Below are 18930 nucleotides of genomic sequence, written 5' to 3'. Positions count from 1 at the left end.
CAAACTCTTTATGGCTCCATTCTGTACATTTTTTTTTTCTTAATTAATTTGCCCCAGCCTGGCCCCGAATTCACTATGTAGTCAGAGATGACCTTGACATCCTGGTCCTCTTAGCTCCATCTGTCAACACTGGGATAACATGCTTATGCCCGCCCCTCTAGACCACTATAGTCAACGCCTAGAGTGGCCTACAGAAGCTTTGAAACCTCTGTAGTTTACGGAGAGAGCCGATGTAAGGGGAGGCAGATGTTCATTCACAGACTTAAAAATCAAGATAAAACCTGAAACCCACACAATGGTTTTGTTTTGTCACACACCGATGTCATTTGTCACACACCAATGTCATTTGTCACACACTGATACCTACGCAGGGCTCATGGGCACACCCCACCCCAGACTTCTTTGAGGACCTGTTCAGCATCCAAGGTTTGGCTTAGAAACCTTGGGGCTTGAGAGATGGCTCAGTGGTTAAGATCACTGACTGCTCTTCCAGAGGTCCTGAGTTCAATTCCCAGCAACCACATGGTGGCTCACAACCATCTATAGTGGGATCTGATGCTCTCTTCTGGTGTGTCTGAGGACAGCTACAGTGTACTCACACACACTAGATAAATAAATATAAGAAAAGAAAAAGAAAGAAAGAAACCTGGCCTGGGTTCTGCTTACACGTGATAATTCTCACCTCTCGCATGATCTGAACTAGCAGCTTCTAGACGTTGTCTGGCAGCTGTTTCCCAGAGGTGCTGGTTAAAAACAATGCATCCTAGCTATCGGGAGGCAGAGGCAGGCAGATCTCTGAGTTCAAGGCCAGCCAGGGCTACATGGAGAAACACTGTCTCAACACCTCAATAACAATGATTAATTGGTGACTGAGGGACCCTGAGCAGGCCTTCCTAACAGGCCCAAAGAGGTGGGGGATGTAGCCAGCCCGCTCTGTGCATCCCTTCCCGTCCCTGCTCCCGCTGTACCTGTGATAGTCTGAGTCTCTGAACTGATGGTCGCTGTGGTAGCCTGGGTCGGGGTGGCAGGCACTGTCTCTTCTGACACAAACTGGACCGTGCTGGGGGCTGTGACGGGCGTGGTGGTCAGTTGGCAGCCGCTCTGCTTGTGGGCTACAAAGGCATCGAGATTGCTGAACTGCTGTTTACAGAGGCCGCAGATGTGGATGTCCGGTGTCAGCTCTACCAGCACCGTGGTGCCTCCTGGGACTTCATGGGACAAAGGAAAAGTTACAGATTAATTCCAAACAGACAAGCTTCATGGCTGTCTAAGTTGTTTCTTCTTGCAAACCTACTCCAAATTCCATCCTAGCAGTTGTGTCCCAAGATGGGAGTCATGGCCCGGGGCAGTTCTGCTCCTAGGACTTCACTGAGGGCCCCGGGCGGGGGGTGGGGGGGTTGTTTTACGGGAAGATTGCTTGCCTTGCAACACCAGGCCCTGAGTTCAATCCTTAGAACTCCTGTAAAAAGCTGGGTGTGAGGACTGTTTGTAATCTCAGCACAGGGGAGGAGGAAGCGGGAGGGTCCCAGGGCTTGCTGGTCACGTGGCCTAGCCTTCTCCGCAAGCTCCAGGCCAGGGAGAGCCTGGTGCATGAAGAACCCAGAGGTTGTGCTCTGGACTCCACGTACATTCTCCAGCAATGTACACGGGGTCTCCTGCCCCACAGAAAAGTCGTTATGAAAACTACCTCCATTCCAACCACATTTCCAAATGCTTCCTATCACCTTGAGACCCACTAGGCGCAAGGGTGGTTCTCGTGTGTGAACTCCTTCAGCACACGCACCACAAAGGGAGCGGGAAAAGGCCGCCCGTGCCCTCCTTTGCTTTTTCATGTGCACGCAGGTACAATACTGGGAGCTTCTGCAGACATTTTTTTTTTTTTCCCGGAGCTGGGGACCGAACCCAGGGCCTTGCGCTTCCTAGGTAAGCGCTCTACCACTGAGCTAAATCCCCAACCCCTTCTGCAGACATTTTATAACTATGGGAAAATTCCAGAATCCTTGAATCCTTTCCTTAGCACCCTGAAATTGTCACTCTTTACCCCTGGGTTTCCCATCTGCAAAAACAGGGACAAGGCAGATCTCTCCTTAGGATCACTATAGATGAAATTATCTGATGTAGGGGCCGATTTCCCATCCCAGGGTAAGTCATCTGGTGGGGTCGTCCCTCTTTAAACACAACCTTAAGTCCATAGCCACTGGAAGACACTGAGACACATGAGGTGGGGACTGGGGTTCAGAGTTCAGAAGACACCCAGGCAAGTTTGGGGAGCCAATGGCTCTAATATCCGCAGTTAGGAAACTAACTCAGGTGTTTGTGAACCTTGTCCACGGCTTTTCAAACTTCTGGGGGCTTCCAGGCAGCAGGAGACCTGAGATCCCGAGCCCCACCCTTGGAGACCTACAGGGGTTGGACCCAACAGCCTAATTAACACACATGCTGGTGCCCCAGGTGGCCGTCCCCACGGTTCAGTCCGTGGCCCATACGTTGGGGAACAAAGGCACATGGAGATACCAATAGTTTATATGATGTCAAGAAAATAACAGAACCCCAAACTCAGTGCAAGACACCCCAGCCTGGTCTTTCCCACTCACATTATTACATACCCTGAGTGCGGGGAATGGCTTTGCAAACCTGCCGGCAAACCCGTTAGGGATGCTCCAACATGGGCCACTGAGGCAGAAGTTTCCCTACCAGTCGGCCTGGGTCACCCCACTTTCTCCTCCTCTCTAACGAGCTCCAAACTCCACCCAGCAGGCACAGAAGGTGGTGACAGTCTCTACACTACACCGCGTGGTCTCCCCTGGTTCTACCTCCCTGGGGGTACCGCAGGAGTTCGAGAAGGCTCCGGGCCTGGCACACGGACAGGGCTGGCGGGGGGGCGGGACTGCAAGGTGCGCCGTCACCCCGATCCGGCCCCCCGGGCCCCGGGCCTGCTGGCTGTGTCCCGGCCAGGCCCCAGCCGCTCCTGCCCGGCACTTACTTTGCACCGATCCGGAAAAGCTTTCTCCATCTCCACTCAAGTTCATGGCCCCAGACGCTGGGGCGCCACTCCCGGAGCCCCACTGCGTGCTCTACATGATGCAAAGACTTTTCCCTTGCATTTTTCCCGCACCAGCCTGTCTTCTCCTAACTCTGCGAGGCGGGGACGGATGTACAGCTAGCGCCACTTCCGCTACCTAGAGGGCGCTGGCCCCATTCACCCAAACCCGCTCCCAGGCTGTGCTCTCCCGGGGAACCGAGAAGGGTCCTGGGCAGAAAGGCCCGAGCTCTCCGATCCCTCCACCCTTTTATCCCAGGCATGCTAGGGACTCTGTGGTCGCTTTGCGCCTTTGCACCTTGCCTTCCTGGAGACCCTCGTTCCTCCACAGATGCCAAGAGAATGCGCTGCCGACCTGGGAGAGTGGAGCCCCAGATGCAGGGTGACCCCCTAGGGCTGATCCAGTAGCATCCAACACCCGGGTAGGGATGCCCTGAGCTGGTGAGATGGCTGAGCGTGAGTAGGGCCCACGTCACGAAGCCTGATTTCCTGCCAGCTCACTTAGTCGAAACAGACCCAAGCATCCACGTATACAATAAATAAATAATTTAAAAAAGAGATTAGTGATGGAGTGGATGGGAGAAGTCATCGGAGTCCTGCTGTATGGAGCTTCGAATTTCATCCAGCATGGAGCGCTTGTTATAATTGCTTGGGGATGGTAAGCTGGGAAGAAGGCTCAGTAGTTCCGAGTATGTGTTGCTCTCGCAGAGAATGAGTTCTGGTCTCAGCACCCACATTAGGTAGCCTACAAGTATTTTTTTGCTCCAGAGGATCCTGCACTGAAGAACTGACTTTAGCCCTAACCTTGAGATTACTTACCCTGAAGGTCCTCGAGTTCCAAAGTATAAGGTTGGGGCCACTGTCCCATCTCATTTCTACTGTTAAGATCAAAGTCACAGTCCATGGGCCACAAAGTCACTCCAATGGTCAGATACCACTCTGAGAGGTTTATTGGGGAGGGGCATGGAGTGGTCGCCTCTGGGAAGGGCGGAGGTGAGCAAGGGTGGAGGGAAAAAAAAGAGGAGGGAAGAAGGACCGCCTTTTAGGGGATGTGGCGCATGCGCAGAGGAGGAATGATGTAATCTGCCGTCACAGGGTCACTGGGACAAGTGGGAGATGTCCGGTTACTAACGTTCCTCCCTTTTGTTCAATATAAAAAAGGAGGAACTAGGGGTTGGGGATTTAGCCAGTGGTAGAGCGCTTGCCTAGTCCGCAATGTCCCACTCGGAAAAAAAAAAAAAAAAAAGGAGGAACTAGAAAGGGGTGATGTTGAGGCAGGGATGAGCGCGTAACGCTCTTTAGAGTACTTTCTGCTGTCCGGAGGTCCGGGTGAAAGACCCTCAGACAGAGGAGACTCCAGTCCTGAGGACACCTACCACCCCACGAACACACGGGACTCGGTCTTGATGTAAGACAAGAGGTTTACTTTGGGATGCCAATGCATTGGAGCTGGACACGTTCCTCACGCAGGAGGACAACAGCTTAAATAGTCATTTAAGATTACACAGTTTCATTAGCTCAGCTATTTCGGTGCCAAGGATAACTAGGCAGATGTTTCTCCTCCTGGAGTTCCCAGGACAAGGCTATAGCTATGTCAGTACCAAGGACATCTAACTTGATATAGGTTTTCTCATCTTGGGGCACAATCTATAGTGGTCAGTCAGTTTCCCGGAGATGTTTCCTGTCTGGTAATTGCCCCAGTAAACTATGTTCTATATACCATCTGTTCTTATGGTCAGGCAGCTTCCTAGAGAGTGGGTGGGAATGTGCTTTTTTCTGTACTTTCTGCTTATTGCCTAACGTCTAGGGGCTAAGGCAAGCCTTAAACATTCTCATTCTTAAGAAATGGCTGTACTAATATCAAGCGAGGATCTTTCATTCTCCCATTTTCTTTTTGCCAAGTTCTAATCATGGAACTTGAATCTAGGAGGGCAAGATTGTCTCAACACTAATAATTGGGCGCTAATTTTTCTCTAATAAAAGTCACCAGCCTATTTAATATATATGGTCCAAAGGTTAGAAGTAACAAAAGAATTATTAGAGGTCCCATTAGGGTAGAAACTAGGGTAGTCAACCAAGGGGACTGGGTTTAACTAGTCTTTAAACCATCTTTGATTTGTTTTTCTCTCTCTCTGTCTAGTCGCTAGTCTCTAGCATCAGGATCCTATAGTTCAGTACATCTTTATAAGGATGGTGTTAACAGTCTAGTTACTATCTGAACTAACACAGAAAAGTCACGACTGTCTTTTAGAACTTTTAAACATATAGGTTGTGATCCCTGAGGCACAGGCCCAAGAAGTGTTAGGAGTACTAACATATGTAATGTCTTTATAGTAAGGGGGTGTTACATCATTTGCACTAGAAATTATGCACCTACCTTTGAGGGCCCTATCTCCATAGAACCCAGGGCAAATATAAAATTCTAGGGGAGGGCGGTGGCTCCCGGCTGTCATTGTCTCTGGGTTATCTCATCACCCGATATCAGTTCTCAGCCTCCAGAGGATTGCCATTCTCTGAGTGGCTTCTCTTGTCCCTCCCAGACCCTGTGGGACACAGCTGGAGGAGGTCCCGGTGCACCGCCGGATTCTCCATTTTGCCTTTGCACTTAGACCACGCCACAGGTGGTCTTACCTGCATGGGGGTTTCTCTCTCCCAGGAACTTTCCAAGGCCACACGTGTTCAGATGCCACCCAGATGTCCTGGGACAGAACGCCAAGGCTCCTGGAGGGAGCAGGGTCCAGACAACGCCCCAGGCGACTCCACCCGGAGTCTTGAACGGGGGCCAAGGGGAATCCCTTTTCTAACATGGATTTGCTAATGTTTAGCAAAGGCTTGTAATCTTCTACATAGACATAAATGTCGGCAAAGACACACTTGAAACTTAAAATCCTGGTTAAGCCTCTGAAATGGGATCAAGACCGAACTTGCTGGAGACTGGGAGGCAGGCCCCAAATCACTCATTTTCCTGAGAGCCGGCCTGGAGGTCCACCTCGCACCAAACTCAGGGCGGCGACACACCTGTGGCTTTCTGAGTGCTCACTGGGATAACTTCACACAAAGCCGGCACACGCAAGTTTGTTTCTCTCTTTTGTATAAATAAAGGAATATGGAAACATCTAAACTTTACCTTGGGGCACACAGTGAGAGGACATTTCTTCTCCAACCTTTCTCAGCTCCACCCCCATTCCCCTCCCAGTCCGTATCGTACACTGGAACCTGGGATTCTCTCCCAGGAACCAATCACTGAGACCAGTTCCCCTTGTTTCTTATTTGTGCCTTAAAGCTGTTTTAGAGGTACACAAAAGGACATGTGCATATTCAGGAATTTTTTTTAAACCAAATGACTACACCTGTGCTTTTTTGCGTGACAGTGAGGCCAGGGAAACACTACCGGGTTAATCTAGGTTTGCTTCTAAAGTTGAGGGAGGAGTTATATTTCGCTTTCCCAGTCTCTCACCCCTGGAGGTCGGAGGACATCCTGCAGGTTGCTTTGTGGGATCTCAGGACTTTACCCTTCCAGCTGGATTTACAAATGGGACCTCTCCACACCTCCAACTTTCTCTGCAAGCCCTAAAGCACTGAGCAAGCTTTCCAGCCTATTTAAAGGTGTAGCCCAGATTGGCTTCCGAGTCGATCCTCCTGCCCCAGCTTAACACATTGCACAGCTGTGAGCCACAACTGCTGCGTTTTTTTTGTTTTGTTTTTTTTTTGTTCTTTTTTTTTTGGAGCTGGGGACCAACAGGGCCTTGTCCCAGGCTCTACCACTGAGCTAAATCCCCAACCCCCGTGTTGCTCTCTTAAAATAGGAAACATATGGGGTTCGGTCCCAGCTTCGAAAAAAGAACCAAAAAAAAAAAAATAGAAACATAAAAAAATTTAAAAAATTGATAGGGGTTGGGGATTTGGCTCAGTGGTAACTTGCCTGAAGGTCCTGGGTTCGGTCCCAGCAAAAAAAAAAGAACCAAAAAAAAAAAAAAAAATGAATTGATAATGCAGGAACTTCTAGTTGCCAAGTGCTAGATTGGTTATTATTATTATTATTATTATTATTATTATTTGGCCTTGGTTATTTCTGAGATACCATCTCACTGCATAGTCCCGGTTAACCTCAAACTTGCGATCTTTCTGCCTCACTGTCCCCAGGGGGCTGAGCTTACAGGTGGGCACCATCATGTCTCACTCTGTGTGCCAGAGGCTTGTGTGTGAACTCAGTCTGGTTCCCGTGGACACTGTTAACGATGTCGAAAACCAGGAGCTGACGCAGATGTTTCAGGGCAAAATTTTATTTTCACAGTCGGGCCAGACTTACACCCTCCCTTGGCAGAAATACGAAGTGGCCCAGATGAGAAACAAAGGCCTTTTAATGGAAAACAAGAAAGTGATTAAAAACAAAACAAAACAACCTCAGAATTTTGCAGTTATTTTCTATGATCATGGAAAAGGAATATGTTATGGGTTGATAGTCAGGCCATTAACATATTGTCTTAGTCAGGGTTTTACTGCTGTGAAGAGATACCATGGCCAAGGCAACTCTATAAGGACAATTTAACTGGGGCTGGCTTACAGGTTCAGAGGTTCAGTCCATTATCATCAAGGCAGGAACATGACAGCATCCAGGCAGGCATGGTGCAGGAGGAGCTGAGAGTCCTACATCTTCATCTGGAGGAAGTCAGGAACAGACTGACATCCTCAGGCAGCTAGGAGGAGGGTCTCCAAGCCCACCCCACAGTGACACACCTCCTCCAACAAGGCCACACCTCCTAATATTGCCATTCCCTGGGCCAAGCATATGCAAACCATCACATCCCACTCCCTGGCCTCCATATGCTTGTTTAAAGACATGCATAAGGGGTTGGGGATTTAGCTCAGTGGTAGCGCTTGCCTAGCAAACACAAGGCCCTGGGTTCAGTCCCCGAGCTCGAAAAAAAAAAAAAAAAAAAAAAAAAAAAAAAAAAAAAAAAAAAAAAAAAGACATGCATAAGGGGGCCATACCTTAAACATAGCATAATAAGAGTACATTTAATCCAACTTCCAAAGTCCCCATAGTCCATAGCATTTCAACAATGTTAAAAGTTCAAAGTCTCTTCTGAGAGCCATCCAATCACTTAACTGTAATCCCCAAGTCAAGACAGACAATCAGCTGGGCAAACTCCAAACTCTGCATCTCCATGTCTGACGTCAAAGTGGTCTTCAGATCTCCAACTCCTTTTTCATCTTTGTTGACTGCAACAAACACCTTTCTCCTGGGCTGGTTCCACTCCCTGTTAGCAGCTTTCCTCAGCAGATAGCCCACGTGGCTCTGGCATCTAGAACATCTTGGGGTCTCCAAGGCAACTTCAATGTTACAACTTCTTGTTTCAAGGTCTGGGATCCACACATGATCTTCTGGGCTCCTCCAAAGGGCTGGCATCACTTCTCCAGCTCTGCCCTCTGTAGCACTCTAGGCTTTTGTTGACTCCATTCCACTGCTGCTGCTGTTCTTAGGGGTCGTCCCATGGTGCTAGCATCTCCAATATGCTGGGGTCTTCTGCTGCAAGTAGAATTCACCACTAGCTTCTTGTAGTCTCTCTTCATGGTGCCAAACCTCAACTCCTTTGCGTGACCCCTTCAGTCCTGAACCGTCAACTGCAACCGAGGCTGTCCTTTTCACTAATGGCCTTCCATGGCCCCTCACAGTGCCCAGCCTCAGCTGCTCGTCATGACCCCTTCATGCCTTCAAAGCCAGAACTACCTGGGTGAGTCTTACACATAACCAAGTGCAGCTGCAGCACAAGGTACAACGTTGGCTATCTCTTGAATGCGGCCTCTTTGTGCTCTCAGAAAACACTTCCCAGAAGAATTCATGTCAGTGATGCCTGTCTGTTCTTAATCACCGCTAATTTCTTAGCTCCAGCTGACCAGCATAAGTGTCCAAATAGTCTTCTCCTCTTCCACATGGCCGAAGCTGTCAAGTTCTGCTGCTTGCAGGAGCTGGAACATGCCCCCTTGTTCTATGACATTATCACTAACTTCCTCTTTTCCAACTCCTTCACTACCTAAGCTTGGCTGTCCCGAATCTTGCTCTATAGAATGACCTTGAACTCAGAGATCTGCACGCCTGTCTCCTGGTGTAAGACCCCTACCCTGGGTCAGTGGTACTTACTTTGAGATGCCCCAAATGAGACACCAATAGCAAATCGATGCAAAGGCAGGAGGTTTATTTTTTTCGGTACATCAGGGTCCACCTTCCATTAGTCTCTCAGGGTGAGTGACTAGAAGGTGACCCCAAATGGCTATTACGAGCAGTTTTTATACTTTTTAGGGGCACAGGTTACATTGACAATGATACAGTTCAAATTTATTGGCTAAACAAATTAACCATTAAATTTGTTGGTTGGCAAGTGTCAGTACATTCTGAGAATTTTCTACTCAAGAATGTTCCTGTGGGTGGAGAATGGAACGTGGCCTAGCCTTGACCCAAGGCAGGAAGCCAGAACCTGGCTTAGCCTTGCCTTGCCCGAGGTGGGTGGGTATAAGTCTGACAAAAGCCCTAGGGTCCTTTATTCCGCCCCCCCCCCCCTTTTCTTGTACAAGCTCCAATCTTGGAGCTACACTCAGGGGTCTCTAGTAACTAACTCATATTCTTCAGTTCTGTCCTTAGGGTCTCATATTGTTGGCACAGGACCATCCGCTGTACTGCACCTAATCTCTCTTTTATAAAGGCCTATAATCAGGGTTGGGGGGATTTAGCTCAGTGGTAGAGCACTTGCCTAGCAAGCAAGGCCCCGGGTTCGGTCCCCAGCTCCGAAAAAAAGAAAAAAAAAATAAAGGCCTATAATCTTGTTTAATACACAGGGTCCAAAGGACAACAATAGCAGGAGAACAATTAGGGGTCCTAACAGGGTGGATATGAGGGTGGTTTGCCAAGGGAAGGAGTTCCCCTTGGCCATCATCATACCCCAATTTGTACAACCTGAGTCCCCAAGTTTTTCTCTTTAGCCATCCCATTGCTTCTTTGCCTTTCTGAGTGAATCTGGTTATTATGGGGTTACAGGTGGCGTTTGCACAGGGGGTGTCCCAATACCTACCAGGGGGACACCCTAGTAGGGTCCCCCAGTAGTATAATCTCTTTTTACTCTGATCAAGTCCCAAGGTTTGAATCCCCAGGTGGCTCAATAAAAACTGGTCTGGGGGATGGGGATTTAGCTCAGTGGTAGAGCGCTTGCCTAGCAAGCGCAAGGTCCTGGGTTCGGTCCCCAGCTCCGAAAAAAAGAAAAAAAAAACTGGTCTGGACCTGCACACTGGTGAACTTCTGCCTGGCTTCGTCTATCTCAAGGGCAAACATAAATGGGGGGGGGGCGGAGGCGATAACTCTGTGCACATCCTATCATCCCCCATCCCAGCACAGAGCCCTCTTTCTCCCACATGGGCTGTTTGCTTCTGCCAGCATTCCTGTCATGGGTGGGGATGTCCCATGAGTCAAGTCTTGCCACCAGCTGGCACAAGTCAAAAGTGAGGTCGGGCCACCAGGTATTGAGGTGTTTGGAGGCTGTCAGGGAGGCGGCCTCATCTCCAGTTCCAGTGGAAACCACAGTCCAGGTTGGACAGATGGGCACATGGAGGCTGCATAGGATGGGGGAAGGAATCAAAATCCAGAGGTACCACCAGGCGGACATGATCAGGGCCGATCGACCTTAAGCTTGGATTGTCCCTCTCCTGTACTGACCAGTGGGGGAGTCCCCGGGGAGTGGGTGTCTGCAGGTTTCACATGGGACCCATGCTGAAATACCTTCCACCTTGAGAGATATGGGAGAGGTTAACAGCACCAGGTAGGGTCCCTTCCACCGGGGTTCCAGCAACTGTGCCGGATACCTCCAGAGATAGACCCAATCACCAGACTGGGAATGGTGAGGGGTCTCTGGCATTCCTGGAGCATAAGGCTGACAGTTTGGGCCAAATCTCGTGTTGTACTGACTGAAGGGCTTGGAGCCTCAAGAAGAGGTTCTTATCAGTGAGTTGGGATGCCTCCAGGGAGGGCCCAGTGGACATCAAGGGAGTTGGAGTACCAAACAGGATCTCAAAAGAGGTCAGGTTAAAATGGTACAGGGCGATCTGGGTTCAGAACGGGGCCAGGGGAAGGAGCACCACCCAGTCAGCGCCAGTCTCCAAGGTCAATTTAGTTAAGGTCTCTTTTAGGGTTCTGTTCGTTCTCTCTACCTGCCCTGAGCTCTGGGGACAGTATGTATGAACAATTGAGTTTCCAATTAGTCCCCAATATCTCTCCAATCCCTGACTTACCCTATAAACAAAAGCAGGACCATTGTCCGATCTAATCACCTTACTCTGAACCTCAGGAAGATTTCTTCTAATATCTTCTTAGCTGCTTGGTGAGGAAAGCCTCAACCCATCCAGAGAAAGAGTCTACAAACACTAGGAGGTATTTGTAACCGTATTTTCCTGGCTTAACTTCTGTGATATCAACCTCCCGATAGTCCCCAGGTCATTCTCCCCTAGGTCTCTTGTCCTGTTCGCTCTTGGCTGCATAAGCATTTACTTGCTGACGTACCTTACACTGTTCTACTGTCTCTCTGGCTATAAACCTAAGGTCCATTACATAGACCTTAGATCCCTTGACTGCTCAGATGAGCTTATTAACCCCCAAATAAGCCCATTTGTGCATTTGGCCAAGCAAGTCTTTTGCTTGTTCTCTGGGGAGTATAGGTTTCCCCTCTTGAGTGCACCACTGTCCTTCCTCCTCTAAGTAACACAGTTGGTGGGGTGGCCAGCAATTTGGATCTTATCTTCTGCCGTATATTCTAAGCGAGACCATCCCTTAGTCCAGTCCCTAGTGGATGTCTCTTGTAGGCCCCTAACTGGGATGGGCTCCTGCACAGTCACTTCACGAGCCACTTGATCTGCCTGATTATTGCCCTGAGGCACTGAGTCTCTTCCCCTCCAATGTCCTGGGCAATGAATAATAAAGTTGCTGGCTCCATCGGGGCATCCAAGAGAGCCAAGATTTCCTGCTTGTTTTTATTTCTTTCCCCTCTGAAGTGAGCAGTCCTCTCTCTTGGTATCCAGCCCTGTGGACATGGGCTGGCAAAGGCATGCCTGCTAGCCATGTAGATGTCAGTTTTCTTGCCAGTCCCAAGTTCCAAGGCTTTGGTGAGGGCAATTAGCTCTGCTTTTTCGCACCGATATACTGGAGGTAGAGGTTCAGCCCAGATGACATTTGTGCCATCCACCAAGGCAGCACCCACTCATCTCTGACCTTCATGGAGAAAACTGTTCTCATCTGTAAACCAGTTAACCTCGGCTCCCGGCAGGGGTCGGTCAGAGAGGTCTTCCCTCCGCCCATGGCTTCTGCCAGTATTTCTTGACACTTGTGCTGTTGGGATCGGGCAGCAAGGTGGCTGGATTGATCCTAACCTGTGGAGAATCTAGTCCATGTCAGCTGACTGGTGGTCCCATCCTCTGGGTCTTTCCATTCTTGACTTTGGGGTGCCAAGGGCAGATAGAAGGAAGCATCTTTCAAAACTAAGACCATGTACCAAATTCTGAAAGGTGGCAAAGAACTCAACAGAGTATAGGGGTTAGGCACAGTAGGGTGGATGTCAGCCACTTGACAGTTTACTGCTCATAAGTTCTGGACTGGGTGATAATCATTAAGGCCTGGCTTCTTATCCGGCAGGAGCAGTGTGTTCCAGGCTGAACAGCACTTATGCAACACCTAAGCGGAAGGAGCCTGGAGATGTGTGACTTGATCCCTTCTTGTGCCTCCTGAGACATAGGGTATTGTCTGAGAGGCACTGGGGTGGCCTGTGCCTTGAGTTCTACCACCACGGGGTGTTGGGCGGGAATGATAGTTGCTTTGCCAATCTCCATCACTTCCACCCAGGCTGCTGGGAATGGTTCCAACCACCATGTCAAGTCCTGGGTCTGAGTAAAGGTGGTTTCAAATAATTTATACTCACCATCTGATCTGGTAGTCAGAACATGTATGGGCTCTCCTTTTGGGCCAGTGAGTTGCGGCCCCGTCGGGCCCCCATCTTGGAGAGTAAGTCTCACCCCAATAGAGGGTGGGGACAGTCCGGGATGACCATAAATGAAAGGGATACCCACCCCATCCCTAGGTCCACTGTTCTTCGGGCAGTCCATGAATACATTTTGGTGCCAGTGGCTCCTTGGACCCAAGATTTTTTTTCTTGGAAACAAAGGCCATTGGCTTGGAGGAGGACCAAGTGTTGAGACCCAGTGTCCACCAAGAATTGAGTGGGTTTCCCCTCCATTCTCAGAGTTACCCTGGGTTCAGGGAGGGGGTCTGAACTTTGTCCTTCCTAGTTGCTGTCTTCCCCTAAGGCTAATACTTTCACCGTTTGGGGGTTCTTTCCCCAAGGCCTGGGATTTCCCACCCCCAGCTTCTGTTTAGTTAGGGTACTCTCAGTCCCAGTGGCCCTTTTCCTTGCAATATGCGCACTGGTACTTTTCAAGGGGTTGCTCTCTCTCTTTGGCCAGAGTCTCTCTTTCTGCTTTCCCTAACTACTATAGCCAAGATTCTCTGTAAATTCCTTTCTTGTGGCTTTTCTTTTTTCATCTCCCTTTCATCTACTTTTTCTTTCTCTGCTCCCTCTCCTCTGTCTCCCTATTATGGTAGACTTGCTCAACAACATGCACTAAATCCATCAATGACTTATCCTGCATTTCCTCTAGCCTCTGAAACTTTTTCCCGCTTTCTCTACCAGCCTGGTCTATAAAGCCATAGTCACAGTAGCTTTGTGCTCCTCGCGGCTGGGGTGATGAGGTATATATTGGCGAAATGCCTCCATGAGCCACTCTAGAAAGATTGTGAATGATTCATCTGGTCCCTGCTTAATCTCACATACCTTGGTTAAATTGGTGGCTTATCATGTGGCCCCCTTAAGACCTGCTAACAGAGGCTGGTGACAGACCTTCATGTGCTCCTTACCTTCTGTCGTATTAAAGTCCCAGTCAGGTCTAGTCAGGGGAAATCCATTATCAATGACAGCCTGGTCAATCGATGGTGCCTCCGTGTCTGAGGGGCCATTCTTTCTGGCTTCCTGCTTATCCTCTCTCGCTCTTTGGTTGTGAAGAGCACTCATGAGTTTTTGTATATCATCCCAAGTGGGCTGGTAAGTAAATAAAACAGTCTCAAAAAAGATTAGCCAGCCCCTTGGGCTTATCTGAAAAGGGGGACGGTGTTGGCCCTTCCAGTTGTATAAGTCAGCCAAAGAGAAGGGCCAATATTGCATGGCCTGATTGCCATCCTCATCTATGAGTTCGTAGGCTCGGAGGGGGAGGGCCACTGTTGTATGGGGTGAAGTGGCCCTTTTGCTCTGGGTCCCCATGACCCAGACTTTTCCCTTTTCTGTTCCGAAAGTCTTTCCCTACCCTCCCTCCTTGCTGGGGCCAGATGAAGTGGAGGGGGGTGGTAAAGGGACATTGGTCGAGGGCTCAAGGGAGATCTCTGCAGAGGGGCTGATCCTTGAGGAGGGGCTGGGGGAACCAGGGTCATGGTAAAGGGGTAAGGGAGTAGAGGATCCACCAGCAGCAGATGTGCTGTGGAAGGGTCCTGGAGGATGTTCTTTACAGACTCGTTGGTGTCATGGTGCTCTTCTTCTTCATGGCCAGGACCTGCGAGAATCTTGGAGATATAGAAGCTTTTATCCAAGGGGAAGGGGGTTCTCCACTAGATCCTTCCAGGTAACTATATAGGGCACTTGGTCTGAGTGCCTGAGGGATCCTGGTTTAAAGACTCTTTCCTGGTTTTAAGACTGCTTTGATCACTTGCAAGTCAAAGGTCCCTATGGGTGTTCTGAAGGAGGGTCATTTGGAGGAGCAGAGAGTAACTAACCTGCCCTTATATACTACTACTGACGAGTTTTCTCCTCTTTCCCCAACTTCCCTCCAGTGGTTAACCGGGATGTTTAATAGAGTAGATTCAGTCTGTCTCATACCCAAAAATATTGTCAGTCCAAGTCCAAGAACACAGAATGAGATAACCAACACCAACAAACACAGAGAAAGACAATGAACACACAGACAGTTCACCCCTGCCATGGGCTCAGAAACCAGGTTATATTGACAGTTTGCCCCGCCACAGTCATAGAAACCAGGTTATAGCATGACTCTGTTGACTTCTGCCGATACCATGTCTTGCCATTTCCAAAAGGAGCAGAATTCTCCCGACTCCTTCTGGGGAGCCTGAAGCGTCCTCCAGACTCCCCATGGTCATAACCACACCAGACCAGAGGCTTTCCAGATGATACCGTGCTCCTGAGCCCAGAGTAAAGCAAAAGACAGAGAGACAAACACAGACAAACATTTACGAGTAGGCGCCTGTTGCTGGGCTTGGTCTTTTTCTCTCCAATCAGTCTAATTGGTGGTTATTTGGGGGTGGGAGTTTCCTTAAATCCCAGACAAGCCCTCAAATGTAAGACCCCCATCCCCTCTGTCAGTGGTACTTACTTCGAGACTCCCCCACCACCACCCCCAGTGAGACATCGAGATGCAGATTGATGTCAATGCAATTAATATAAATCTCTTTACCTTAGCCTCAGGTAGACTCTTCAGACAAGGCAAAAAGCAGCTACATTCGTCACCAAAATATCACAAAAACAGTCTGTAGGCCATGTACTGAAATACTTCTCCACTGAAACCTGTTGGGTCAGGTATGCACAGTTCAAATCACTCATAGCAACAAAGTCTTCCATATTCCTACTAGTATGGCTCATTAAGCCTTACTTAAAACATCCCATGGCTTTCCAAATCCAAAGTCCCAAAATCCAAATTCTTCCAAACAAAAGCATGGTCAGGTCTATCATAGCTATACCCCACTCTTGGTACCAATTTCTACCTTACTTAAAGTTTTACTTCTATGAACTTATAAAGGACATTTACTTGGGTTTGGCTTACAGGTTCAGAGGTTCAATCCATTATCATCAAGGTGGAAGCATGGCAGCATCCAGGCAGGCATGGGACAGGAGGAGCTGAGAGTTCTACATCTTCATCTGAAGGAAGCCAGGAACAAACTGGGAATCCTCAGACAGTTAGGAGGAGGGTCTCCGAGCCCACCCCACAGTGACACACTTCCTTCAACAAGGCCACACCATTTAATAGTTCCACTCCCTGGGCCGAGCATATGCAAGCCATCACACATATCATGAAACATTTTATGGTTAGTCCATTCTCAGAACAATGGAAACAGTTTACAATGTGCAATTCACAATATTATCAAGGAAAAAAATAGCTTAGCTTAGGATATGATTAAAGTCTAACATTGTTTAACTAAAAAGAAAGATGGAGTCACCTGTCCCTTAACAGCCACACAGACACATCTTTTCCTATCATATTTGATGCCTTAAGTGAGTCAGGGCACTTCTTGGTTAGTACCTTTAATTGACTACCTCGGTATATCTTTAGTGAGCACCATCAGGTGAAAGGTGGGATAGCATGGGAAGGCTGTGTAAGATAACCTACTTCTGAACCACCCTTCCATCGACATCCAGTATAAACATTTCATTAAAAAAAACTACAAGCAAACATGGTGGTTTGATAGAAATGGCTTCCCATAGACTCAAGTGTTTGAACCCTTGGCCCATGGGGAGTGGCACTATTAGGAGGTGTGGCCTTGTTGAAGGAAGTGTGTCCCTATGGGGGTAGGCTTTGAGGTCTCCTATGTTTAAGCTCCACCCAGTGTGGAACACAAGTCTCTCCCTTGTTGCCTTCGGATCAAGGTGTAGGTAAAGATGTAGAAGTCTTGGCTCCTCCATCACCATATCTACCTGCATGTTGCCAGGCATCCCTCCATGATGATAACGGACTAACTCTCTGAAACGGTGAGCCAGCCCCAGTTAAATGTTTTTCTTTAAAATGGTTGCGTTGGTCATGGTGTCTCTTCACAAAAACTAAGACGCACGTGTTCTGTGCTTTCACTGACAAATGTTGAAATTCTTGGGATCCTTCCAATGGTCAGACCTACAGGTAGAATATCATGCATTTGCCACAGTAGTGATGCTGGAGTTGGCAGCCATCAGCGTGATTACAGCGATTTTCAGCAGCTATCTCCCATGTCTTAAAGGGGCACAACTAGGAGGGCACAGACACAAGTAGGAAACATCAAGCCAGACATTGGGACATCTATTACTAGTTCCAACCAAGTCTCCTTGGCCTAGGAACCATTTTCCTTGGTTGCTGGAACACAAACACCTCCAGCAGCTCTGCTGATCTTGGCCACAGTACCCAATGGAGAGCCCTGCACTAGTTCTCTTTGGGCCTCTCCTCAGGACCTCTGGAAGTGCCCTTAACAGAGGAGTCACCAGGAATCTTTTTAAATAATTGTTTGGTTTCAGACCCTGGGACAAAGGACTGAGGTACAGAAGTTACATATCAAAGCAGACCTGGCCTCCAGGTTCTCCCAATGTCCTTCAGTCCCTGCCTGGCATACCCTTCCCCCAACCCTGAACTCTCCAGTCCAGGGGCTGGGCTATTCTTCCCATAGAGGCTCTCCTTATGTAATCCAGACATTTTGGTCTTCTTGTATTCTTTCTCTCTATTCTTCTCTTCTCTGTGCACACACTCTTTCTCTCCCTTCCCTGTCTCCTGGTCTTTCCTTTCTCATGGTGATTTCTTTGGCTTCCTTCCTTGGGACCACTTCCCAATAAACCTGCCCTTCATATAATCTACTCTGGCTTGAACTGGCTCAGCTCACCAACAGAGAAATAACTCTTACCAGATGGAGCTGAACCCAGGAGGAGTTGGGTTCCTAGCCCGATGTCCTGGTTCTCTATGGCCTATGGTCTTGGTAGTTAGGGGAGGGGTTGGAGGTCCCAGGACCAGGGAAAGGGGAATAGATCCCACTCTCAGGAACAGGCAGGTGGGAATGGAAACAGGCTATTGGTTGACAGTACTCATTCAGAGTCCATTTGACTGTGGGAGGCAGATTCGATTTTCTGAAGCTTACAAGTTTTTTTTTTCTTTGTTGTTGTTTTTAAGTTTACAAAAAGATAAATTCTCCATAACACCTCAATATCAAAACATCTTCCTAGACTTCAGACATGTTCTTAGACCTTCAAACACTTTCGTAGAAGCTCTCACATCAGACCTTACATAAACTCTACACTTTTTCCTATCCATTTTTTTTACCGTGAGACACAGGTAGGTGATCATTGGAAGCAGTCACTACAAAGTGAATTTCTTTAGATAAAGGAATAGTGAAAAAAAATTTACATGGTGGATTATCTTGTGGTAAGGAGCTATTTGCCTGTTCTCTAGTTGTCAAATTGTTGGCTTAGCCTTCGATGTGATCAGAGACTGGAGAAGGATAAATTATAATCTACATGCTGTATATTAATTAAAATGACAGATATTGGTCCATGGCCCACTACCCAGGCAGTTCTCCCAGGTTCCTGTGGTCTCCATTTCACTGTGGGCAGAGGTTGTCTGACCATCAGTCCAGAAGATGAGAGGTCATTTTCTGTGGGGTAGGAACACAGAAGAAATGACCTCACCTTGTCTTAGGTAACACGTGACATTCAATTCTCCAGATGTCCTCTGTTTGCCCACAGTTAAGGCCAGGCCCTGGAAGTGGTCAAGGCATTGAGGCAGTCTCTCCCAGTGGTTGGTGTATCACAATCCAGGTGGAGTCCTTTGTGGCTGTGCCCATATCTTCTTGGAGAACTTGGGATATGTGTGTGTGTGTGTGTGTGTGTGTGTGTGTGTGTGTGTGTGTGTATCACTGTTAGGTTAGGATATTGGGGACTATCTGTCTGTCATAGTAAGTTTAAACATTTAATGCCATATTTAGCAGATTTCTGACAGGTTTGAGAGCTAGTACCTACTAAGTATTTCTGTGATAGACAATCTGTGTTATTTCTAATTATCTGGTTTTTTTT

The 18930-nt window shown here is 48.4% G+C and overlaps 1 protein-coding gene across 1 annotated transcript in view; it reads right to left on the bottom strand.

Moving 5' to 3' along the window:
- Zfp64 (ZFP64 zinc finger protein) overlaps positions 1-3139 on the bottom strand; it is a 59324-nt gene extending 56185 nt beyond the window's left edge. Inside the window, 2 exon segments of the mRNA XM_032904733.1 lie at positions 969-1208; positions 2984-3139. Of these exon segments, the coding sequence (XP_032760624.1) occupies positions 969-1208; positions 2984-3029 (286 nt within the window). The 5' untranslated portion in view covers positions 3030-3139.
- Positions 3140-18930: the final 15791 nt, after the last annotated feature.

The sequence above is a fragment of the Rattus rattus genome, chromosome 5 (assembly GCF_011064425.1).
Source record: "Rattus rattus isolate New Zealand chromosome 5, Rrattus_CSIRO_v1, whole genome shotgun sequence".
Taxonomy (NCBI): domain Eukaryota; kingdom Metazoa; phylum Chordata; class Mammalia; order Rodentia; family Muridae; genus Rattus; species Rattus rattus.
The sequence above is the reverse complement of the archived record's forward strand: the minus strand, read 5'-3'. Positions and strand labels throughout refer to the sequence as shown.